Source organism: Aedes aegypti, chromosome 1 (assembly GCF_002204515.2).
Source record: "Aedes aegypti strain LVP_AGWG chromosome 1, AaegL5.0 Primary Assembly, whole genome shotgun sequence".
NCBI classification, from domain to species: domain Eukaryota; kingdom Metazoa; phylum Arthropoda; class Insecta; order Diptera; family Culicidae; genus Aedes; species Aedes aegypti.
Window position 1 is genome coordinate 64,294,109 of NC_035107.1, and position 27,589 is coordinate 64,321,697.

Sequence of the window (27,589 nt, forward strand, 5' to 3'; positions counted from 1 at the left end):
GTGTTTTTCCTCCACCTCCTCATCCAGAGTGCAGAATAATAAACATCACACACTTTTGTTCGACGACGACGAAATCCACCGCAGAAAAGTTGAAATTCCTGCAAGAATAATCGAAAAGTTGGTGGAAGTGAACATATTTTCCGCGTTAAGAATCGAAGTGTTTCAGATTCGGTATCGAATAGTTTAAAAGACCAGCTTCCGAACGCTGCCATCGGTATTTCGCAGCAGCAGCTTCGAGAACGGTAAGAATCGTTTTGGGGAAAAATCAACAGATTACGACTGATTCTCTTCTTTCTTTATCAGCAGGTTTCTCTCCCATCCAATGGGTGGTTGAAGTACACGTCGCATTTGCAGTTATTGGAAGTAATTGGGGGGAAGCCGGAAGATGAAGGCGGGTTGGGTTCTGTTCGGGGCGTTTCTCATCCTGGCCGGAGAGGTGTGGAGCGAGTTGGAACCTCCACAGGGACCACAGGAGACGAGCGCTTCCGGATCCGTAAGTAGTAAAAAGCGCGATGCTGAAGCAGAGGAGGAGACAGGTGAGGTGAAGGACGGTTCGAACCAGAGGAAATCGGCGGAAGGTTTGCTGGAGGAGCTGGTTCTGGAGCAGTCCGGGAAGAAAGGGAACGAAAAGGCCGAGTTTGACGGCTTCAGCGATGAGTTGCACTTTATGCGTTCGACGATCAAGATTGTGAAGGCACCGGATTTATCGCAGGATAAGGAAAGCAGGAAGATGTCGGAGATGTTGAACGAGCTGCTCGATAGTCACGAGCGGATGATCCAGAAGATCGAGAGCGAGATCGACGAGATCAATCGGCTTTCGCCGGAGGACGAAGGGGAAGTAGTGTTGAGTCCGGAACAGTTGGAAGCCCAGGAAGCATTCGATAGGGCGATGGTAGTGCTCAACAGGACCAAGGTAGACAAGCTGCAGGGCCATAAGTTGATGGTGGAGGCGGCCAATAAGGGTCATCCACTGGCAAGGAGTCACGTGGCTTGGGCTCAGCTGCTTGGTCATCCGGTGCACATGGACACGGAGGCTGCGAAGAAGACGTTCTTGGAACTCGCCGAAGAAGGACTCCCCGAAGCTCAGATGGGCCTAGGGTTTATGTACGCAACGGGAATCGGATTCAACGTGAGTCAGGCCAAGGCCCTCGTTTACTACACTATGGCAGCCCTGGGGGATAATTCGTGGGCTCAGATGGCCCTCGGTTATCGGTCCTGGGCCGGAGTAGGAGTGCCGAACAGTTGCGAAACGGCGTTGGATTTCTACAGGAAAGTAGCCACGAAGGTGGCCAATCAGGTGACGTTTGCAGGAGGACTAGCTGTCCACCGAATCCGGCTGCTGGATGAGATCGAAAACACGGGCCCAAGTTCCGGAATCTTGGATAACGACTTGATCGATTACTACCAACTGCTCGCGGATAAAGGAGACGTGCAGGCTCAGGTGGGATTAGGGCAGCTGCACTATCAAGGCGGTCGCGGCATCTCGCTGGATCACCAAAAAGCTTTGCAGTACTTCAGTCAAGCTGCGAATGCGGGCAATGCCGTGGCCATGGCTTATCTGGGCAAGATCTACCTGGAAGGAAGCGACAACATCAAAGCGGATAATGACACCGCATTCAAGTACTTCAAGAAGGCCGCAGATCTGGGAAATCCAGTTGGACAGTCCGGATTGGGCGTCATGTATCTTCACGGCAAAGGAGTCCCCAAGGACACCGTCAAAGCGCTGAAGTTCTTCACGCAAGCTGCCGACCAGGGTTGGGTCGATGGCCAGCTGCAGCTCGGAAACATGTACTTCAGTGGCATCGGCGTGAAGAGGGACTTCAAGATGGCCAACAAGTATTTCAACCTAGCGTCGCAATCGGGTCACGTGTTGGCCTTCTACAACCTGGGTCAGATGCACGCCGTGGGCCTCGGAATGATGCGTTCCTGTCCCACTGCCGTCGAACTGTTCAAAAACGTGGCCGAGAGGGGGAAGTGGGCGGAAAGGTTGATGTCTGCCTACAACGACTATCGGTCCTACCGGTTCGAGGAAGCCTTCATGCAGTACACTCTGATGTCCGAGTTGGGCTACGAGGTGGCCCAGAGCAATGCCGCGTTCCTGCTGGACCGAGGGGAAATCAATCTGTTCCAGAACCGCGACGAAGAGCTGATACGGGCGCTGCAATTCTGGGGGCGAGCCGCAGCTCAGGGCTATTCGGCCGCGCAGGTCAAGCTGGGCGATTACCACTACTATGGACTGGGCACGAGCGTCGACTTCGAGACAGCTGCTTCCCACTACCGGTAAGATTTTTGTTCATTGTACACGGTGTGTCCATTAAGCGTTATTAACAAAAAAAATCTATTCTGCACCCACCATAGGAAAGATATGGTATCATAGCATCCACCCAATAATTTGGAAAATGTTTCATCGAGATAAATGAAAGTTATATTTTGAAGATTAGGGGCCATTTTCAAGTGATATTTGAACCCTTACATAAGGCTGGTGGCAGGCCTTTTTTAAGAGAGTTGATCTTTATTTCAATGCAAGCCTCTATTTTTAGTAGAAGGTTTTTGAAGTCTCTTTTTTAACAAAAATGGTTTTAACAAATCTTCGACTTCGACTTCATCGAGTAGAGTAGAGTCTAGTACACGACACTGAAGACGGCCTTACAGTTGAGGTCGAAATACGCGTATCTGTCAAAGGATACAAACTCTAGTGGAATTAAATGGTATAGCACTAAATTCGGTTTTTTCATCTACTTAAAAATGGTTTTTCAAGTCAGTATTTTGCTTCTCTCTTAATTTTTTAAATACTATTCTAGGATTTCTTTCAGAATATTTCCATCAACAATTCCGCCGTTTTTCCCAGTACATAGTTACTAGACCTGTTCATTTTTGAAAAAAATGTCTGGAAATCTTCCGGTCAAGAAGGAATCCGAATTCTCATGCTAAGAACAATGTCTGGTCAAATTTCCAGCTCATTTGATAGAGATTTAACTATGCTTCAAGTTGAAAATGTGTTTTAGGTTTATTTTAGGGTTTGAAAAATCATAACTCAATACTAATAAATCAAAATCACTTGCTTCTACCACCTATTGAAAGCTAATTCTATTCTGTTGAAGTTTGTCGAACACGCCAATAAGATTAAATTTAGTTTAAACATCGTTTGATCGAGATTTGTTCTCCACAGTTTTCTGAATATATATGCTATAAAAAACACACATTGGCATTATTTTTCCAGGCCCTAGTCAACAGGAAACAAACATAATAAATTTATAAAATCATTAACCATTAACAGCTTACATGTTGCTTTAGGAAATAAATTACAAAAAATGCCCGAAGATTGAACAACCCATCCCAACCTGATGATAGTTAAATCGATCATGACCATGTGCCGTCGAATGAATGAATTGAACAAGTTAGCATTGCTTTTTCTTTCCGAGTAATGATTGTTTTGATCGTATTTTACTGACTATTCAGAACGATTTGAAAACAATCATTATCATCGACAGTGCTAACGTTTTCATTTTTTACATTCCTTGAAGCTCACGGTGGTGTTCTTGGCTCACTCTGAGTGGATTTACGAATGTGCTTCCTAATTACCTATTTTTTACAATTTATTTTCGCAAGATAAAAGGTATCTTTAAACAGGATTGAGTTTTGGAAATACATAGAAATCATGTTCTGGAAATTCAAAATCCGAAATTTTCATGCATGTATGTTTTTCAGGGAGAACACTCCCTAAAAATAGTGATTTTCAAGAATCTTGAAGCACAAAGCTCAACCAAACTATGTTTAAACTTGCTCATAAGACCGTGTTCGACAAAAGTTCGTAGAATTGAATAAACTACTATGTAGAGGTATTTCCGATTTTGTTCCGTTCAGTAGTTATGAATTTTCAAAGCTTGAAAATAGTCCAAAAACACATAATTGATTTGATGCACTTCTAAATTTTCTCCAAATTGACTGAAATTTTGACCAGAAGTTCATTTTGACATGAAAAATCAAAATGTTGGTTGACTGAGGAACTTTCAGACATTTGAATAGGTCTAATAGTTACTCTAGCAGATGTTTCAAAGATTTCTACAGGAGTTACCCTACAAGGATTCCTCAAGGTGTCCCTACGCGGATTTTTTGCGTTACTTTTCTAGCTTATCCATAGGCTGACCATAATCTAATCGGATAAAAACGGGACAAAGGACAAAAATAGAAAAATCTTAAAAGACGAAGTTAATGCTCTCCTAGAGAAATCTCTACATGATTTATCAAATGAATAAAATAAAATAAAAAAAGCTTTGGAAACTGCCTAGGAATGTATTTAATGACTTCTGGGCAATGTTTATCTTTTAAAGCTCGACTTAAAAACTCGTTATAATTTTCAATGCGAATTTAGTAAAAATTGCCATTGAGAAAAGTTCGATGCAAATGTTTTCGTTAGGCTGATCAAATCATAAACGTAAGTTGTTCTAATACTTTATGATTTATTAAAAAAAATCACTCTTTCCAAATCAATTGCGTAACAATAATAAAAGTATCTCTACATGATATATATAAAAAATAGATAGATTTAGAAACTACCTGGCAATTTATTCAATGATTTCTGAGCAAAATCGATCTTTCAAAATTCCAATCTAGAAACTTGTTTCGGTTTTCTTTTTCAAATAGGTTTTCCACAAAACAGCCCAAAGATTTATTATCCTAAACGTTAGTTTTGCCCTTAGGAAAAGTAAGACGAAAATGATTTTGTTACAACGATATCAAATCGTTGAACGTTAGTTTTCTTAATTTTTTTTAATTCAATATTTTCTAAAGATAATCTAATCAATTGCGTATCAATAGTAAAGATAGAACTGTTGTTCAATATAAATTTACAATTTTTGTTAGATAGTATACCTATGGGGTTTCAGAAATTAATTTGAAATACGTATCAAATACAGAAAACTTCATCCTTTTTTTTAACTTTTACTCTTTTAGGTTTATTTGAAAAAATTGAGTAGTACATGATATCGATAAATGACCTCCTGTCTGTTATATACTAGTTTGAAGTTAAGGGGTTGTAGATCTTTCTCGGTACTGGCAAAAGAATAACTGTTTTCAGGTCGGTAGCCGAAATAGGAATGACGGCTCAAAGCTTATTTTATTATTTCGAAACCTTCCAATGAGAAGACAATATAAGAGAAGACTATCGATGTCTCTTTCATGCAATGCCATTTGACATATATCTCAACTCTTCCCTCTCTATAAATTTTGCTTGATTGATAATATTTCAGACATTTTAATATAAAAACTTTAAAAACTTTTCAACTATAATTCAGACAAGTTAAAATTAATTTTGATACTAAATGCCTAACAACTATTATATTATTCGATAACACTTCATGTGTATTTATCCATAATGAAAATCTGAGTCGACCTTTGCCGTACGCTTTCGTTTTGATCGTCGTACAATGGGAGTAGAATTCAAGGATGCTTCAGACCTCTTCCGTTTCCGAATCCTAGTTGATGTTGCTTGTTGCATCTCTGACAGCCCTTCTGGTTCTTCCTCATCATTGCTAACACGCAACCCATCGGTATAGTTGGTCAGAGACAACGTCAAAGTCGGTTTACCAAGCATTTCATTTGGGTCAGTAACCAGACGCAGCTGATTTCGGTGGGCCAGTAGGCGTACGTTTCCAGTTTCCACCTGGAAGATATTTTTGGAAAATCGTTTTAGAAAGATGCTTTTAGTCCACCTGACATGGTGATGTGGATTGCTATTTTTGTACCAAATCACATCACCAGCCTTCAGATTGTCTATGGGTTCATGCGTTTGATTATTAGCATTTGAGATATCAATCAACACTTCTTCATCATTTGGCAATGGTTTTAATTGGTTTTTGAATTGCTTCTTTGGGTTAATGAGGTCAATTAGTATTTTAGGGTTATATGAGAATATTTTCTCCGATGGAAATTCTCCATCCGTCGTCAAACAACTATTTCTGTAATTGATCAAGAATAGATTTATTTGATCCTCCAAATCTAACCGTAACATGGCAGGTTCCAATAGGTATTTCTTCAAAACCTCTTTTACCGTACGAGCTAGCCTTTCTGCCTGCCCATTACTAGATGGATTATATGGCGGACTTTTCAGCACATTAATGCCCTGTTTCGTCAAAAAGTCAACAAATGCATAGGAATTGAAGGGAGGACCTCCATCGGAGACTAGAACGTCAGGTAGTCCAAAACGAGCAAAAAACTCTACCAATTTTTTCAAAACTTTACTGCAGTCAGTACCCTTTTTCATCCATTCTATTTCTAACCATTTAGAAAAACTGTCTACGATGAGCAGAAACGTGTGATGATTGAAATAAAAAAAATCAACGTGTACTCGACTAAATGGTCTATTGGTAGGGATCCAATGAGATTTTTCTTTTGGTTTATTGACAATCGCCATCCTATTGCATTCTTCACAGCTTGATACATATTTTTCAATATCTTTATTTATTCCGAACCAATATACTGTTCGTCTTGCTAACTGTTTCATCTTAACCATGCCAGCATGGTTAGCATGTAATATTTTCATAACTGCAGCTTGAAGTATTTGTGGTATTATAACTCTATCTTGGTATAACAAGCACTCGTCTACGGTTTCTAGATCAATTTGATTGGAGGAGACATCAACAAAACGTGTTTCAAGTTTTTCTGGCCATCCATTGTGCATAAACGACAAAATTTTTTGCAAAAACTCATCATCTTTTGTCGCCTTTGCAACCAATTTAAAATCTATGGGAAAATCGTTACTGAAGTTTATGCTTCTCACATGTTCTATATCATATTCATTTGGGACTAATTGCTCAAGGGGAAATCGTGAACAGAAATCCGCATTTCCCATTTTTGTTGATGGTCGATATTGAATATTGAATTCGTAGATTGATAGCTCTAAAATATATCTTTGCAATCTTGTCACATAAATAGAGTGCTGCCCTTTCTTTCCAAAAATCCCTACCAATGGTTTGTGATCTGTATATACGGTAAAACTTTGTCCATACAGAAATTTATGGAACTTTTTAATAGTACATACTAGTGCCAAAGCTTCTAAATGGAGGATTGGGTACTTCCTTTGAGCCTGATTTAAAGAGAATGAGGTAAAACAAATAGGTTTTTCTACTCCATCTACGATATGTGCGATTACGCCACCTAGACCATAGCCTGATGCATCCGACACAACCACAATCGGTTTTTTAGGGTCATAAAATTCTAAAAAATGCGTTTCTAATAAGCATTTTTTGCTATCCTCAAAAGCCTTATGACAATTCGCATCCCAAATGAATCTCACACCATGTTTCAATAAATTGTATAAATGATAAAGCTTTGCTGACAAATTGGGAATGAATTTGTTGTAGTAGTTTATAAGTCCTAAAAATGATTTAAGTTCGGTTGTGTTACTAGGTACCTTTGCATTTTTTATAGTTGCTATTTTGTTTTGACATGGCAACAGCCCATCCTCACTTACTACATGCCCTAAAAAATCTAACTTATTCACAAAAAATTTACATTTTTCCCAATTAACCTTGATATTTGCATTTCGCAACCTTTCCAAAACGAGATTCAATTTTGATTTACATTCTTCAATATTCTTTCCGGCGATAAGGACATCGTCTAAATAACAATGTACGTTTTCCATATTCGCTAATACTTCGTCCATTACATGCTGAAAGATTGAAGCACTTGACGAAGCACCTTGAGGAAGTCTGTTATATGTATATAAACCCTTGATTGTATTGATTGTCATAAAATGTTTCGATCTTTCATTCAAAGCCAATTGAGTATATGCGCCTTCCAGATCTAAAGCGCAAAATACTTTACAGCCGGCAAGTTTGGCAAATATATCTTGAGCAACAGGAAGAGGGTATGTGTTCGGGACAATTACTCTGTTTATTGACACCTTGCAATCAATCACTAATCTTATTTCATTGTTCTTTTTCATCACTATAACCACTGGAGATGCCCATTCACTGGTCTTAATGGGCGTAATAACTTTCTCTTTTTCTAACTTATCCAGATAAACCATAACTTTCTCCCTTAGTCTATAGGGAACGTCATATGCCCTTTTAAAAATGGGAACGTCTGATTTAAGAACCAATTCGGCTTCAAAACCCTTGATTGGTGATGAAAAATCTTTAATAAAAACGTCTTTATACTTTTGTTTGATTTCTTCTGCTAAATTATTCCTCTCAATCATTTTATTAACAGTAAACGTACTTGAAAAAAAATTGTCTCCATTTGGAGAAGAATACATCTAACCATGTCCTGCCCAACAAGGGAATAAAACGATTTTTGCAGTCTAATACCAATAACTTTAAATTTGCTTCTATTCCATTAAATTCCACAGAAACAGTTGTTTCACCTTCAATTTTCAACTTTTCTCCATTTACAACAATAAGTTGTCTGTTATATTGCTTTAGCGGAGTTTTAAAAATAGAAAAATATTGATTTTTGCCGATTACCGACACTGAAGAGCCACAATCTATTTCCATTTCCAAAGGGGTTCCCTCGACCATCACCTTAATCAAACATGGATCACTAATCTTATTTATAGAAGAAATCATCATGCAACTTAAATCACCTGTATCGCCATCGTCGCTATCCGTGTCATCAGTTCGCATTTGTGTTAGTAGATTTACGATGTGCTCATCCGCACTTGGTTCTGGATCATAAGCGTCAACTAAGTTTACAGTTTCGCGGCGCATGTTCTTCAGCTTAAAACATTTCCTTTTAATATGGCCTTTTGCGCCACAAAAATTACACGTCATGTCGGCGTAGCTGGGCTTTTGCCTCCATTCCCCTGGACGAAATTTCTCCGTTTCTCTCCAGCTCTGCCCCTTGAACCTTCTATCATCGTATCTCCTTACGTATGGTTTATATCCTAATCTCTCCTTTACCGGAGTCCTATGAGAACCACTTTCACCATCGTTCCTCGCTGCATTATAAGTTGCCAATAGTTTTCCCATAGTGGATCCAACTTTAGCAGCCGGATGAGTCAAAGAAGCTATTTGACCATAATGGTCGTCGTCATTGTTCAAATTCTTTGAATTTTTCCCTGCTAGTTCCCAGGTTGCGATTATCTTCTCTGCCGTTGCAAGAGTAAGCTTATCTTCATTCAATAATCGCTCCCTAAGAGACTTTTCACGGACTCCTGCTAATATACGATCCCTTATTGCAAGTTCTTTGAAATCTCCAAATGAGCAGAACTCCGCTTGCAATTTGACGGAGAGGACAAAATCTTCGACGGTCTCATCCGGTTGCTGTGTACGGTTATTGAACTTCAACCTCTGAATTAGGTCAGACTCGGTTTTGTCCAACCTAGTTCGAAGTTTAGCAACCATGTCTTCATAAGACACCTCGGACAAATTATTCGTCGGAAAAAGAAGTTTTAGCTCATGGTAAATTATCGGACCACTGAGCGTTATAAAGCAGGCTCTTTTTGCTTCCGCCGTCACATTATTGAAAGAAAAATAGAATTCTAAGCGTTCAACCCACTCGCCGAAAGGGGTTCCTTTGCGGTAGGGTTCAATGGTTGTGCTCACATTAACAGCCATGTTTCAATAGCAAATGGCCCAAAAAACAAACAATTATGCGATCGTAACAAATCAGCATCAACCGAATTACCAATCAGCACCACGGGATGTCTTGATTTCGATCTGGTGCGAGTGTCTTGGCTTGGGAACTACTGCAACTGTTGTTTGAATGGGCTCCTAGAACCTTCGGATCGAGCTTAGAATTGCTTTATGCCGCTCCACTTTCCTGGCACCAGAACAACCGCTACACCGTCTCAACCACCAACGATATTAGCTTTTGCTGATTTACTTTTTTTTTTTACCACGCAGCTGTTACAGTCGGTCGGACTTTATATTTTTGGTTGGGGTCCGCTCCTTATCGAATATGGTTTTGCTGGTGATTTTTTTCTCTTGGTGTTTCCGATGCTTGTATCCAAAGAAAATGGCAGGTATACAGTGATGCGATTCCCGACAAAAGCAGCTCCGTCGGTGGTTTTGGACACTATCAACACGTCGAATGCGTATTCAGCTAGTCGCTCGGATGAGGATAACTGCTTCACTTTTTTCACACGAGGACGCGAGAAACAAAGTTTTTTATCCAATCGTCGCCAACTTGTTATATACTAGTTTGAAGTTAAGGGGTTGTAGATCTTTCTCGGTACTGGCAAAAGAATAACTGTTTTCAGGTCGGTAGCCGAAATAGGAATGACGGCTCAAAGCTTATTTTATTATTTCGAAACCTTCCAATGAGAAGACAATATAAGAGAAGACTATCGATGTCTCTTTCATGCAATGCCATTTGACATATATCTCACTGTCAAAGACGAAATAAAGACCTTCATGTTTCTTACGGTTCCCCAAAACTTTATGGCACATGAGTTAGAAGAGCAAAATCTAGAATGTCATGAAAAGTGTGCTGCAATCTGTAAAACTTGGGTACCTTTTGCAGTACCAAGGGACCAAATGCAGTACTAGAAGTGGTACCCAATCTGAATCCGAGTGGAACGGACCTCCACGTTATGGCCGATAATATAAAAAAAAGTGTTTTTTGGATCAACTAGGTCCGAGTACTATAAAGAAAGCAAAGGAAAAAAAGCGTTTCAAGAATATTTTTTTGAAGTTTTGTAAAAGAAAATTCGGAAAGAGATTGAAAATAGGTCCAATTACTGGACTCATCTCCAAAATAAATCTTCCCATTGTGTTGAACTTGGATTTTTATGTAAATGAGACCCAATCATGTTTAGAAATTCGAACAAGAATTGGCATATCTATAAGCACAGGGTGTACATTTTAAATCAGTTTTCCAATTCCTGTTTTTTTTTTCAAGGATGTCCATACAATTAAAAACGAATGACACAATGATCTTGCGCCTTGATAGTTTTGTTTTTTTCCATACAAAATGGTCAAATTTGGAGGACTTCATTTAAATTATTTATTAATTATTTTTGATTAAATCGCTAAAATAATATGAGCTCAAAACGGTTTGAATTTCAAAAGAGTTTTGGGCAAAAATATACAAACTACCTATTTGTTGATTTTAGATATTGCACGATCTTGGAATTATATGACCAAATTTTGAATCTGTGTTTCTAAATTATTGCAGATTTTCACAAAACAGCAAAGTTAAAAATCCAACCCGTTGCCTTCTAAGAATGCCTTCGGAATTATGTACTAGACATGACTCCTTAATAAATTCTTTTTGAGAAACTCATGTTAGATCCAAGATATTTTAACAGAATCTCGCCAAAAAGCATTTTACTTTTCCCCTATGAAACTAACAAATTTACACAAAGATTCAAAAAATCATCTTTCGAACAATATACCAAAAATATGGCCAAGAATCTCGTCAAGAACTTAACAAAAATCAGCCAAAGAATACCTTAAGGACCTCGCTATTTGTTTATCCATTAAAGATCTTCCCAATAGGTCGAGAATGATTGAAAGTATTAACTGCAAATCTGCAAAAATCCATAAAAAATCTTGTTAGGGGCCCACAACAATTCTGTCATAGATAAGGGACTAAAACTAGCAATACAGACAGGAAACAGTAACATCGGAACTCCAGAAATCAACATTGGTTTTGACTCCAACGGCATTTTTCCAACCGCTACGAAGCTATAATACAGTGGGATTCCGTTTTTGGCAACAAAGTCGAAATTTTCAGTTGCTAAAAACGGAACCGTGCCAAAATCGGAACCCGGAATGAGTGGATCATGTAAAATAAATAATCGCAAAAGTGACCTTTATATAAGAACTGAGCATTTTCCTAAAACTGTGTAAGAATACGAAAAAAAAAATTAATACTGTTCATACAAAGACGTATTTACAAAACAAATGCGCTGGGTATTGCAAAACGGCATGAGTTTTTTTTATTTTATCAATATTGAAAATCAGTTTATTTTTAAGGGTATAGCGTAAACTTTTACAATATGGGATCATGCACAAATTACGTCACGCTCCAAGGGGGGGAGGGGGTCAAGCCAAGCGTGACAAGTCTTACAAAATTTTCGGAGGACTCATACAAAAAACGTGACAAAGGGGGGAGGGGGTCCAAAAAGTTGAAATTTAGCGTGACATAATTTGTGTACCATCCCTGTTCGGTAAGTTTAGAATACCCTCCTTTAATTTATGTTTCTGATAAGTAAAGCATTTCATAATTAATGATTGACTGCAATCAAAAGGGCAAACATAAACAACTAATCAAAAAAGTAATCTACAAGAAAACGCTAGAGCTCTGAAGCATTTTGTTAGGAATATTGCTTCGATATTTCCGAAAATTCTCAAGTCTTCAATAAAAATTTTCAAAAATTCATTATACTTAGGCTACCACTAGCACTCCTCAAATTTCTCTGGAAACCTTTGCAAAATCTACAAGATTTTACCAGAAATATTCAAAATACCACTACAAATCCACATTATCCAGCTAGGAATTACCAGGATGCCATAGAAAACTTAAGAGCTTATTAGGAATCACAAAATTTCGGACTTAATCCTCAATAACCAATTATATATTCTCATGATCCCGCAAGAAACCCTCAGTGTTCGCTAGGAATCTGCAGACATTCTCAAGAATCCGTTAAAATGTCTGAGAAGTCCCTTATGAACTAAGAACTCCCTAAGGATTCTCCAGGGTTCAGTTAAGAAATTCATAGTCCCAGCTCGCAAGGAACATTTTAATTATATTGAGACCCGTATCCTTGATTAAAAATCTTGTATAAAACACATCTCTTAACAAATCTAACGTCTTAAAGAATCTCCAACAAAAAGGGAAAAAAGCTCACAGAAAGATTAATATACACATTAAAACCACAAACAAAATACTCTTAATCGTTTTTATCGCATGCTGCAATGATATTTTTGAGAATAAAGTTTAGTTTGGACTGTGTTTGCATTCGTTTTGGTGTCGGTATTGAATGGAATATTAGAATTCCTAAAAAATAATATACAATATAGTAAAATATATACTTTTTTATGGATTATATGTTGACACTTCTGCAATTCACTAGAATAACGCAATTTATTCAATGAAATTCCTCAAAAAATATGAGCACGACATTTTGCAGAACAGTGAGCTAAAAAGGTAAGACAAAATTTAAAGTGTGAGTCATAAACTTTTTTTTGCCCTTATGTGCTTGTGTTTTGTTCAAACAAGCTGTTCCAAATCTGAAAAAAAGTGTTTTTTAGTGTATCACCAACTGGCAGACTTAAGTGGGCTGGTCACTCAGTATGAATGCCTAAGATATTAATCTCTAGTTGAGATGCTGGTGGAGATTAATGGCCTCATGAAACGCTGCGAATGCATGACCAATGACCATTCTGAAGTAAATTAGTACGTACGGGAGCTCTTAGTAGTTAATGATATTTGGAGGAATATCGACGAAAATAGAGCTCTAGAATGTAATCGGTGCGTATTTTACCTGTCATTCAGATAAATAAAGCAACAGACACGATAATATTTACAAAAAATTACAAATTTTTATGGTATTCAAAAATGTTGCCAAAAACGGATCCATTTTGTTGCCAAAATCGGGGGGTGCCAAAAATGGAGCATGCCAAAAACGGAGCATGCCAAAAATGGAATCCCACTGTAATTAAAAAAAATAGTTCTCCTAGAATTCACCAAAAACCTTATAAGCAATCTACCAGTTACCTTTTTAATGATCTCTCAAAGAACTTTCAAGAAATTGAATAATTATTGCCGCGATTCTGTGGAGATTCCTGCAAAGATCTCATTAAAAATTTGCCATGAATCTAAACGGAAATCTATCAAGCATCTCACCATGAACATTGCCAGAATTTCTTCTAAAAATGTGGATATTCTATACAATCTCCTTTGAAATATTTTAATATCCTTCCACAACAATCTACAAAGCAATCGGTAAGAATTGTTAGAATAATCTACCAAACAATTCCATAGGAAACCAACGGATTTTGATGAAACAAATAACTACTTACGTCAATAGGGCACTAATATTCGACCCATAAGAATTCTGTGCCAATTTTCGGATTTCCATACAAAGTAGGCAAAAACCAATTGGTGCTATTCCCTAGACAGTTTTCTAGTTTTGCCCATAGGCTTGAAATTTAAACTAATCGGTAACCTTATGTTTGAAATACATATTTTCCCGGTGTGTTGTTCAAATTCGCGCTTTTTCGGATTTCCCGGATGAATGGACACCCTGATAAGCATAAAACACAGAACGTTAATCAGAAGCATAAACTGTGTAAAATTTAGTTTTACTTTGAGAAACTGATTACTATTCAACAAAATATTCATAGAGACAGAAAACTCTGCAAGTGAATAAATACTGTTTATTATACTGCTGTTATTCGTTTTAACTGTTTCGTAATATGCAGTATATTCTCAATTAAAAAAAACTGGACAATTAGCACATTTTCAATTAAACGACGGGACAGCTCGTCAAGGTGATGAAAACGGTACTGTCCCGTTAAATACGGGACGTATGGCCAGTAGAGTGATGCAAATTTTGAAATGTTTGCTCCCCTATGCTTAAAAGATTTTAATTATGGTAAATAGCATCCTCCCAAAGTTTGAAGTGATTCGGAAGAAATTTGACTGTGCACACGCCATTTGAAGTTTATATGGAGATTACTATGGAAAACGCCAATCTTTTGTGTTAAGCCCTCTATCTCTTCGTCATAATATTTTATGGAAAAGTGAACAAATTCTTCTAATGTGAAATCCTCCCAGCTACAACTTTGCCGAAGACCACTTTTTGATTGGACCTCAGGATAAATTGTTATTCATCATCATAAAGTTGGTTTGCATTCTTCTTCTTCTTTCTGGCGTTACGTCCTCACTGGGACAGAGCCTGCTTCTCAGCTTAGTGTTCTTATAAGCACTTCCACTGTTATTAACTGAGAGCTTACTATGCCAATGACCAGTTTTGCATGTGTATATCGTGTGGCAGGTACGATTATACTCTATGCCCTGGGAGGTCGAGAAAATTTCCAACCCGAAAAGATTCTCGACCGGTGGGATTCGAACCCACGACCCTCAGCTTGGTCTTGCTGAATAGCTGCGCGTTTACCGCTACGGCTATCTGGGCCTCTCAGTTGTGGTTTGCATGTAGCATGCTTCTCCAACTGTTCGGCAGGCAACAGTGGTGCTCCTGGCGGGAAGAATAGATCAAAGTAATCCAGGCTACTATGTTCTACAGCAAAAAAGCAGTGTTGCTCCGAAAGTAATTGAATGATCATCTCAGCATGATTAAGACTTTGTTATCAATAATAACAAATTATCCTTTCGTCCCATCGAAATGTGGTCTTCGGCAAAGTTGTAGCTGGGAAGTTTTCACATGAGATGAGTGTTTTCACTTTTCCATAAATTATTTTGACGAGCAGTTAGGGGACTGAACACAAAAGGTTTGCCTTTTCCATAGTAATTTCCATATAAACTTCAAATAGCGTGTGCACAACCAAATTTCTTCCGAATCACTTCAAATTTTGGGAGGATCATTTTCATCATAATTGACATCGTTTAAGCAGAGGGGAGCAAAAACTTCAAAATTGGCATCAGTCTAATGGCCAGCCTACTTATCTACCTTGTATCTTAATGGCGGCTACAGCGTAGCGTCACACCATTACCCGGCATATTGTAGAGCTCCATCTTCGTCGGTCTTGGGCGATACTTCTTCAGTTGTCCTGAACGTTTAGGGTCGCCAAGTCCTCTTCCACTGCATACAGCCATATACTGACTAAAGACACCTACACGTTAATGCTTCCATAAAGTCGTCTACTTCTACCTGAACATTATTTTCGCAATTCTTTCTTCTAACTTTCGCCGCACTATTTTCTAGTTTCCCACCCAGTATTGTCCGCACTTCACGCTCGAAAACACCGCCTCTTTCAACGTCCACGCTTCGTACCCGTAGAGGGCAACCGGAAGAATCAATTTTTTATTCAGGGCAAATTCTGTTTCCGTTTGCAAGCTGCGGGACCTATGCTGGTTACGTAGTCCGTAAAAGGCCCTATTCGCAGCCGCAACACGTCTTTTCACTTCCCGTCATTGTCACATGTCACAAGTGTTCCAAGGTAAAAAATTCTTCAACAACTTCAAACATATCCTCATCAAACACTACCTACACCACCAAGCTTGACTCTATCTCTACCTGCAACCATGTACTTCGTTTTGGTAGAATTAATGGTCAGGCCTATCCTCGCTGTCTCCCGCTTCAGAGACACAAAAGTCCTTTTCCACTGAGCTGCGATCTATTCCCATTAGGTCCGCAAAGCCAAGGAGCATGTGCGACCTTGTGATAATAGTCCCATTTCTCTGCACGCCAGATCTCCTAATAGCACCCTCGAGTGCAATGTTGAACAGTAAATTCGAATGTGCGTCAACCCGTCTAACGTCACGAACGAGGTTCACACCTCGTATGCGATCCGAACACTTGAATTCAAATCAACATCCAGCGTAGCACGTATCAGCCTAATTAGTTTCGCCGAAAAACCATGTTCAGATATTATCTGCCACAGCTCATTTCTTTTCACTGAGTCGTACGCCGCCTTGAAATTAATAAACAGATGATGAGTCTGCAAGTTATACTCCCGGAATTTGTCTAGGATCATTCGTAAGCTAAACATCTGGTCCGTTGTCGAACGGCCCTCACGAAAACCAGCTTGGTATTCGCCGACGAAGTACTCCTCGTGCGGTCTCAGTCTGTTAAACAGGATGCCCGACAGTATCTTGTACGCCGAATCCAGCAGGGTAATTGTTCTGTAATTGGCACACTTCAGTCTGTGCTTTTTCTAGTAGATTGGGCGTATGAGGCCATCCAACCAGCCGATGGGCAATTCTTCGTCCACCCATACCTCCAGAAGTACTCGGTGGACCGACTGATAAAGCTGCTCACTTTCGTGCTTGAGAAGCTCGACCGGGATCTTGTCCTTTTTAGCAGCCTTACAGTTCTTCAGCTCACTGATAGCCTTTCTAACCTCACTTATGGTCGGTGGGTCTACAGCTTGATCGTTATCATCAATGTTCATCCTGTTCCTCGCTACATTTCTATTTTCACCGTTCAGCAATTGCTGAAAGTGCTTCTTCCACCTGGCAGGCACCGCCGTGTTATCGGTCAGCAAATTCCTTTCTCGATCATTGCACATGGCGGGCACTGGTACGGTATTGTGCCGCGCACTATTGATCGTTGCAAAGTATCTCCGCATATCATTCCGGTCCATGCTTTCTTGAGCTTCAGTTACCACACTTTCTTCGTGCTGCCTTTTCTTTCTGCGGTGAATTCGCTTTTCTTCGGCTTTTGCTGCCCCGTACCGCTCTCTGTTTTGTCGGACCGGCCACAAGCATACGACTTCTGGCGATATTCTGCTTGTCTGGCACTCTCCATCGAACCAGTCGTTTTGTCTTTGTCATTGACCAGTGCCAAAAACTTCACACTCTCCGTCCGTAGGCTCTCATAGAACTTATCAGGCTTATAATCACCTTAATTCTCAACACACAGATTCGATCGCTTACCGATTCGATCGTTTATACCAAATAATTCGTTTCATCTGTCTCACAATCACTATAAAGCCAACACAACATTTTGCTCTGCTTTGTTCCACGACGCTGTAGTAGATGTGGTATGAAGTGTTGGCGATGGGATCCACCGGTTGGAATTCACGTTCGCCGGTTTTGGGTCAGCGTATTTTCTGGATAGCTGCCTCGTTCACACCGACATTCCGCAGTTCACGAGCCAGTTGACCACGTTTATGGCAACCCTAATCCCACCTAATGGATTTACCAGTAGCCAAGATCAATGGACTGATGTACGAGTTCACTATTTGACGTTTGAGAGGTGCCGTGTTATTTATGTGGCCATAGCAACTAGTGAATTTGACGTTTGGGCGGTGCCGGATTCACTAGTTCCCATGGTCACATAAATAACACGACACCGTTAAAGCGTCAAATAGTGAACCCGTACAAAGGTCCATGGACCAGTGCACGAGTTCACGGATTTGACGTTTGAGCGGTGCCAAATTAACTCGTTGCCATGGTCACGTAAATAACACAGCACCGCCCAAACATCAAATAGTGAACTCGTGCATCGGTCCATTGAGTATCAGCATTGAAATGCATTTGAGTATGAACCGATGCACGAGTTCACTAATTTGACGTTTGAGCGGTGCCGAATTGTTTGGTTTCCATGGTCACATAAATAACACGGCACCGATGAAACGTCAAATAATAAACCCGTGCATAGGTCCATTCAACGGTTGCCATGTTGGATTCGAAAAGATGGCGGCGGCGCATACTGTTGCAGGAGACCAACACGCTCCGGTTCATTCAAAGTTTTCACGTTCCGATATCAGACTTTCCAATCGTTTTCCTTTATTCGTTGTTGGGTCTGTTGCCGTAAATTCAATCCGTTTGCCCTACTCTAGGTTAGTGATGAGTATAGACTGGCCTAGCTTAGAATGGGAGAAAATAAAGTTGTATAATTCCACAGAGCACCCTCAGGATTATTCCTTAGGTTTTGAGGAAGTCTTCCTGAGTTTATTAACCCATATCCGCCCAGCGTCCTAAAAATAGGACAGAAGCCCCGAACGCCCAGCGTCCTATAAATAGGACAGTACTTGTAGAGCAAATATCTTGAAAATAAAGAGGTTTAGGAGAAAACTGTCTTCAGCAAAGTTGATCACAGGACTGCTGACTTCCACTTGGTAACTATTTTAATTCAGAATTAACTCACCAGGTGGCGCACAGACGCCAACAAATGTCGCATTTATAAGCAACATATGAAACAACTTTCCAGCGTACAAATATTTGCTTCGTTTATATCTCTGTCCAGCGATGAAATACAAAATTGGTGTCTTCGACAAAGTTCAACAACTAAATAATACCTATTTGCATAGAACCTTACAAATTCGGAAAACACTCTCAAGATGGCGCTAGTGAGCCAAAACTTTATTTGCTTATATCTTAGCCCAGTTATGAGATACAAAAATGGTGTCTTCGACAAAGTTGAACAACTAAATAATACCCATTCGCATAGAACCTTACAAATTCGGAAAACACTCCCAAGATGGCGCTAGTGAGCCAAAACTTTATTTGCTTATATCTTAGCCCAGTTATGAGATACAAAAATGGTGTCTTCGACAAAGTTGAACAACTAAATAATACCCATTCGCATAGAACCTTATAAATTTGGAAAACACTCCCAAGATGGCGCTAGTGAGCCAAAACTTTATTTGCTTATATCTTAGCCCAGTTATGAGATACAAAAATGGTGTCTTCGAGAAAGTTGAACAACTAAATAATACCCATTCGCATAGAACCTTATAAATTTGGAAAACACTCCCAAGATAGCGCTAGTGAGCCAAAACTTTATTTGCTTATATCTTAGTTCAGATATGAGATACAAAATTGCTGTCTTCGATAAAGTTGATCAACTAAATGAGAACTATTCACCTAAAACCTTATTTGTTCGGAAAACACTCAAAAGATGGCGCTAATGGTCGAACATTTTGATTGTTTATATCTCAGTTCATTGATGATATACAACGTTGGTGTCTTCGACAAATGTGTTTAACTGAATGAGATCTAGTCACCCGAAAACTTATTAGTTGGGAAAACACTCACTATATGGCGCTAGTGAGCAGAGATTTTATTTGCTTGTATCTCAGTCCAGTTATTCGATACAAAATTGATGTCTTCGACAATGTTGAGCAACTAAATGAGACATATTCGCCTAAAACCTTCTTTGTTCGGAATACACTCTAAAGATGGCGCTAGCGATCGAACATTTTGATTGTTTATATCTCAGTTCAGTGATGAGATATAACATTGGTGTCTTCGACAAATGTGTTCAACTGAATGAGATCTATTCGCCCGAAAACGCTAGTGGGCAAATACTGTATTTGCTTGCATCTCAGTTCTGTTATGAGATACAAAATTGTTGTCTTCGACAATGTTGAACAACTAAATGATACTTAGTCACATAAAACCTTATAACACTCACAAGATGACGCTAGTGGGCAAAGATTTTATTAGCTAATATCTCATGTGATTAGATACAAAGTTTGTGTCATGGACAATGTTGAACAACTAAATGAATTCTATTCGCCTAAAACCATATTAGTTCGGAAAACACTCACAAGGTGGCACTAGTATTTAAATATTTTTTTTTATATCGGTCCAGCGATGAGACTGAAAAAAATCGAACTCTCGAAAGTGTTCAACTGAATGGGATCTATTCGCCCAGAAACATAGTAGTTTGGAAAATTCTCCCAAAGTGGTGCTAGTAGACAAACATATTATTTGCTTTTATCTCAATCTAGAGATTGGATACAAAGTTAGTGTTTTTGACCAAGTTGGAGAACTGAATGAGACTTATTCGCCTGGAAACTTATTACTTTGGAAATCACCCAAGTGTCACTACTGGGCACACATTTTTTTCGCTTATATATCAGTCCACTGATTAAATCCAAAGAAAGCTATTCGCCTAAAACCTTCTTAGGCGGCATCCACATATTACGTAACGCTCTAGGGGGAGGGGGGAGTAGGCTTAAGCGTTACGGCTTATACGAAAATTTAAAAATTTTCATACAAAAAACGTTACGGAGGGAGGGAGGGGGTCAAAAATTTCCAATTTCAGCGTTACGTAATAAATGGATGCTGCCTTAGTTAGGAAGTCATTCTCATGATTGAAGTCTAGTGATGAAAAATTTGGTATCTTCGCAGGAGAATTTTCGCAAAAAAAAACATTAGCTGGGATTTGCTTTTATGTGCGAAACATCAAGGAAACAACCTATAAGAAATTGGTTCTGCCTAGATCAAAACAATGGATACTTACTATCGATTCGAGCAACAATCGCTTATTTCGGATGCAATGCTCCTTACATTTTTAGATGAACCTTGACACCATTTATTGAAGGCTAAAAGAAGAAAACACATGTTTTCTAGCCGTCGAATGAAAAAGATGGTCTTTTGAAGGGAGTGAAGAACGAAAAAACCGACAAATTGACTTATCCATCCATGAACTGAACTCCTAGGGTGAAAGGCGGCTGTCAAATGAGAGTAAAATTGAAGAGCCGCCAACCTAAGGAAACAATCAATAAGAAATTGGTCTGCCTAGAAAAAAAAAATTGAAATCTAATGATGCTAGAGTTAAAAGTTCTTTGTATGAATTACTGGAATAACAATATTTTATCACGTTATATTATTATGCTTTCATCTTCAAATCACTATAACTTTCATTTCCCTCGATGAAACTCTTTAAAGCTAATGGAAAGGATGCTAGGATACCATATCTTCCAAATGGTAGCTGCAGAATTGATGCTCTTTTTTTCGTTAATAATACAGTTAACTCTCCCTTACTCGATATTCCGTATCTCGATATCGAGTTAGAGAACCATAGTACAAGTTGGTTTTCATGTCTAACTCGATGGTCCCTTGGAACGCATTTGCACTGCTTTTGTGTTCTGTAACTCGATACCTCCCTAACTCGATGGTCCCTTCAATATCGAGTAAGGGAGAGATGACTGTAATTTTAATGTGTAACGTATAATGACTCAATTTGGCGCTTGCAGAATGGCTTCGGACCAGCAGCACAACGCACAAGCGATGTTCAACCTCGGTTACATGCACGAACAGGGACTGGGCATGAAGAAGGACATCCATCTGGCCAAACGGTGCTACGATCTGGCGGCGGAGACCAGCACCGATGCCAAGGTGCCCGTTGCCCTGGCACTGATGAAGCTGCAGCTGATCTTCAAACTGGAAGCACTCCGAGATGTAAGTCGTAACCTTGTACTTTTTGATCAAATGATTTTTGTTTCATAACGCTCCAGTTGTCCATTTTGGACACCTAGGGCCAGGCGGGGCAAGATGAGCACCCTAAGGATAAGCGCAATTTAAGCCTACTTAAACGTTCTTATTTTGGTAAAATTGGTAACCATTTTTTTCGGGGGTTTGTGCTAACGTAAGAACTTCATGTAGGTACATTCACGGAACGCGACACGAGACCGGACATAACACATACAGTGGCACAATTTCATTTTCGTACGGGGCACTGTTTTCATATCAAGTTGGTATGAAACTATTAAATGGTGCATGGACTTCGATATACTTTATCAATAATGAAGGTCATAGGTGTCATCTATTGTTTGGCAATGACAAACTGTATTCATTTGCTTAAATCTTTGGAATAATGGAAAAGTATTGAGATTGTGTCTATAATTGACCCAATTCCATATTCGTACACCTAACAAAAAAGAAATATACAGCATTCAAAACTAATTTTTAATGGACTAGATGACTACTCAAGCTCTTCGTTGTGTTGTTCAGATGCAGTAGAATACATTTGGAAAATTTATAAACGGATATATTTGAAACTTAAGTAAATTTAAAAAAAATACCAGTTTTCCCATGTTTTTTGCTAAAATATTCGGTAAGTCGAACAATAAATTGCATTTTTTCATCATCACTTCCTTAAGAACGATAATTGCGAATATTGCACAAGTTTCAAAAAATTATAATCAGTTTTAGGGTAGCTAAGAGTGGATATTAGAGTGGTTCAAAAAATCGTTTTTGCTCCACACCGCTCATTCGATTCTAAATTAAATTCTGAGTGTCCTCCCAAAATTTGAGCTCATTTGGATGAAAACTGAGACTGCACAAGCCCTTTAAAGTTTATATGGGAATTACTATGGGAAAAGTAATCAATTCATTCAATCGGTCATAGTGTTTGCCCATGTGCTCTTGGGGATTAGAACTATGTTGATACTGTGAGATACAATAATCAGCTACAACTTTGCCGAATACCGTTTTTACATCGGACGCCCCAGTAATTAGTTATTGATTTTTGAATGAGTTGTAAAACTTTGGCTATAATTATTGGGCTGATCTGCAGGCATCACTTGCTATATGCAGTAAAACATAGTAGCCATGATTTGTGCGTGCTATCTTTCGCGCCAGGTGCAGCAATGTTGCCTGTTCAGAAGTTAAATGAGCACTGCTGAAGAATTTGTGACTGGATATAAATCAATAACTAATTACTGAGGCGTCCGATTTGAAAACGGTCTTCGGCAAAGTTGTAGCTTATGAACGAATCTCACAGTATCAACGAAGTACTAATCCCCAAGAGCACGTGGGCAAACACTATGACCGATTGAATGAACTGGTTGCATTCCTCATAGTAATTCCCATATAAACTTTGAAGAGCTTGTGCAGTCTCAGTTTTCATCCAAATGAGCTCAAATTTTGGGGGGGTACTCCGAATTTGATTAAGAATCGAATGAGCGGTGTGGAGCAAAAACGATTTTTTGAATCATTCTAGTGGATATCGACAACTTATACTTTTGAATCTTAGGTAATATAATATTTATAACAAATCCAAAACCAAAAATTTTAGCCAATTTCTTTATGTTTGGCTCCTAAATGTATATACATAATCCATAGTTAATGTTCCTATAAAAACATTGCGTAATTATCATTTTTAATTTACATTTTACTACCAAACATGATTATAGAGATTTATAGAATAAATATTATTGCCATAACCGCAACACAAACGTGTTTTTAAAATTATGAAAACAACATGATATATTCTATTAAATAGTGTATCAATGCTTTCTGCTCATTCAAGTTATTTTGTATTTTTTTTTTATTAAATCAATAAATTGCAAAATAGGGTGCTATTTTGAATATAATTTAAATATTATTTCAAAGATAATTGAATATTACGATGACATCAATTATGTGGAGGTATGTACAGCGTAGTTTAGGGTACTCTATTGTAAAACGAAATTCGTAGTTCAAATTATTTTTACAGACAAATTCGAAATTAACATTTACCTGTTGTTTAGAATGAAAATTTGGTTTACATTGATTAAAAATATCATTTTAGAAGAGTTTTGAACTTATGGCACAACAATTTTCTGAACTCAAAAGGGATAAAAACTGTTTATGATTTCTGTAAACTGTATATATTACAACTAAATTTCTATCAGAGCTTACGAGTATAATCTATAGATTGGATCCAATGACAAAAATAAACGTAATTGTTCGAATTATTGGATTTTATAGCAAAAATCATTGGAAAACTGGCATTACTCATAATTTTACCTAAATTTTATATATGTCCACTAATAAATTGTCCAAATGTATTTCACTACATCTGAACATCATAACAAAGCACTTCAGTAATCAAATAGAGCTTCTTAATTTAGTTTTGAACGTTGTGCGTTTGAATTTTGGTAGGTGTACGAATATGGAATTGGGTGAATTTTAGACATCAATTCAATACTTTTCTATTAATCCAAAGATGAATGTAAATGGAAACATTTTGTGATTGGCAAACAATAGATGACACCTATTACCTTCAATGTGGATAAAGTATTTGTAGCTCAATACTTCATTTAATAGTTTTTTACTAACTTGATGTGGAATCAGTATCCTGTACGAATATGAAATTGGGCCACTGTATTGTTCTTACAAACGATTAAAAAAGGGTTTAAATTTACCTTTTTAGTCGACCGGTTTCGGTATCGATCAAGCCCATCTACGGGACGATGTCCGACTAATTACGATGATTCACTCATACTTATTCGTACTTTGCACAGTACACGTCGTAAACAAGATTAAAACATTTCAATGTGTTCGTGATTTTGTCAAACCGAGGAGAGAGGAAACTATTGGAGCCTCATCTTCATTCATCAGGAGAGAATCAGCAGTGGCGATATACATTGATTCCCATGCATTCAGATGTGATGATTTTCTAACATTTTTTATTAGTTTCGCATTCTGCCAATCAATGATATGATTCTCAGCTACCGCATGCATTGCCTGAATGCATGGGAATCAATGTATATCGCCACTGCTGATTCTCTCCTGATGAATGAAGATGAGGCTCCAATAGTTTCCTCTCTCTTCGGTTTGACAAAATCACGAACACATTGAAATGTTTTAATCTTGTTTACGACGTGTACTGTGCAAAGTACGAATAAGTATGAGTGAATCATCGTAATTAGTCGGACATCGTCCCGTAGATGGGCTAGATCGATCCCGAAACCGGTCGACTAAAAAGGTAAATTTAAACCCTTTTTTAATCGTTTGTAAGAACAATATGTGTTATGTCCGGTCTCGTGTCGCGTTCCGTGAGTGTATTGGTAACCATCCTTATCATTTACATTATTACTTTGACCTCCAACCATTAAAAGTTTTAAAAAGTGATAAATAGTTTTCCAAATAATACGTTAAAAAATAGCTTTTTTATCATCGGTCAAAAAAACTGCGGGGCAAGATGGGCACCCCCATAAAAAGATGCAATTTACTAAAGAAAACTATTATTTTTTAATGCTTGCAATATCCCAAGATATTATCTTTTATATCTGATAGTATTTATCTTCAACTAGCTTAGTTTTTGAAACTTTTATCAAAAAATAAATAACTTTTCATAGATTGCTAAGGTTTTACTTAAAAATCGATTAAATTTGTTGTTTGTTTATATTTTTTTAGAAAAAATGTTTTGTGCAAAGAGGATACCGTAAGTCAAGCCCACAGCTAAATGTGGTTCTATAATTTCACACTTTTACTTAATTTTGAACATGGTGCTCATCTTGCCCCAAGGGTGTAAATTTATTGATATAATCAAAACAATTGAAATATTTTTTAAATTTGATGAAAGTTTTGCTCCTGATTATCTATAATAGCTTATCTATAACTATACGGTCAAAAACATATGAATTAAATTGTTTATGCAACAAAAATATCACTTTTAAATGAACAAATCTTATATGAAAAAGTAATTTTTTGGACTTCTATGTATTTTTGGCAATATTTACGTTGTGCTGTTGATTTTTTAGCTGAAATGTATGGCCATCATATCAATTTAATGATATTCATCAGAACCCCAAATAATTAATTGAAAAAAAAAATCGGTAGGAATGACACAAACTAGGGGTGCCCATCTTGCCCCGGGTGCTCATCTTGCCCCACATTCCCCTACGCTCTTGTAACTGATTTTCTGAAAGGAAGAATGCTTAGATATATCTGTAAAGAAAAACTAAATAATTGGAAGGAATTTTGGAGGAATTCTTGAAAACTTTCTGATGTACTTTCTCGGGATATCTCTTGAGGAATTACTAGAAAAATACTTGTAATAATTCTTGGAAGGATCCATAGAAGAATCTCTAGATGAACTATGTATATGAGAAATCTTTAAGAAAATTTCTCTATGAATTCTTGGAATTATATTTTAAAGGGTTTTGAGAAGTATTCAATCAAATTACTAAAGTAGTTCATGAGAAATTCTAGGAAAATTCACTGCGGAATTATTTGAGAATATGTATATCACCTGAAGAAAAACTTGGCAACGCTTACGAACATCCGATTACCAGATACTGATACACAAATGCATTCCTTTTCCTTTTCCAGTCCCCGTTCACCATTCTGCTGGATTTGGACGACAACATCGCCTCCAACTGGGATCTCTATCTCATCACGATTCTGACGGTGGTGCTCGGGGCAGCACTGTACTTCCGAAGACCGCTTCCCCCGGGAGCGGCCAACTACAATCAACCAGCAGCAGCCGCCCCTGTGGAAGCGGCAGCACCAGCAGAAGAGGAAGCTCCCCTTTTGGATCGACCTGCCGCACCCAGCAATACGAATCCACGCCAGCAACAGCAGCGCGAAGACGCGCCACAATGATCGGATGAATAAGTTAGCAAGCGAAGAATGCTTGAGGTGGATATACATCTTGATTTTCCTATACTTTAACCCATCCATTTTAGTCTGATTCCGTGTTTGTTTTAAGAATCATCCGTTTTTTTGCGACTTCGGCGAGAAGCGAGTCAATGCTGTAAAGTTTGGTAAAATCAGAAATTTGTTTGCACTTTCGATTTGCTTTACTCTACTACTGCTTCGACTTTACTTGAAATGCTTGACGAGTGTGTACAGTTCGGTTCTATGAAAGGAGTGGGTTGCGTTGAAGTTGGTATGTTGGTTACACATTGAGATGTAGCAGTCAGTATCTGCTGTGAGAGCGTACGTAGTAGAAGTTTATGTGAAATATACTTAGTGTACGATACGTGCCGCTGGCTATGCTGGTTGTCGAAACAAGAGAAAGCCCTGGTGATCGAGTTTTTGGTGTCTGCTGCTAAAGATCCCTTACTGTACCTTTGCAATACCTACAACTTTCTTGATTAATATCTACTACAGTCTCTCCACGACAGTAACTCGATATTGAAGGGACCACCGAGTTAGGGAGAACACAATACCTGTGCAACTGCGACCCAAGGTACCATCTAGTTAGCCAAGAAAATAACTTTTACTATCATAGCACAGGGGGAAGTCCTCTATGGCCGGACAGTTTGAATTTTCCAAAAACGAATAATGATATTAAGATTTTAGTATTCCAGAATTATACCAAAACACATTTTTGCAGTGTATACAAACTATGACGTTTTCATGTCCAAACGTAAACAAACAGTTGGGTTTATTCTACGACTAGCGTGAGGTGACAATTGACAGTCCCATATTATATGGGTTTTCCTATATAAATGGGACTGTTATGCGAGTATGGGCAGTATAGCGAGGTGACAATTCTCGACTCGAG

At 38.3% G+C, this 27,589-nt stretch overlaps 1 protein-coding gene across 2 annotated transcripts; it reads left to right on the plus strand.

Moving 5' to 3' along the window:
• On the plus strand, window positions 1-27,064 carry LOC5570771 (protein sel-1 homolog 1). Of its 2 annotated transcripts, none has more exons than XM_021838239.1 (4): window positions 1-242; window positions 304-2,280; window positions 21,564-21,768; window positions 26,410-27,064. In XM_021838239.1, exons 2-4 carry the CDS (start codon window positions 386-388, stop codon window positions 26,680-26,682), a joined length of 2,373 nt encoding a protein of 790 aa, XP_021693931.1. In that variant the 5' UTR covers window positions 1-242; window positions 304-385; the 3' UTR covers window positions 26,683-27,064. The 2 variants fall into 2 exon arrangements, with proteins under 2 accessions (XP_021693931.1, XP_001659361.1); XM_001659311.2 differs by having other exon boundaries at window positions 307-2,280.
• Window positions 27,065-27,589: the final 525 nt, after the last annotated feature.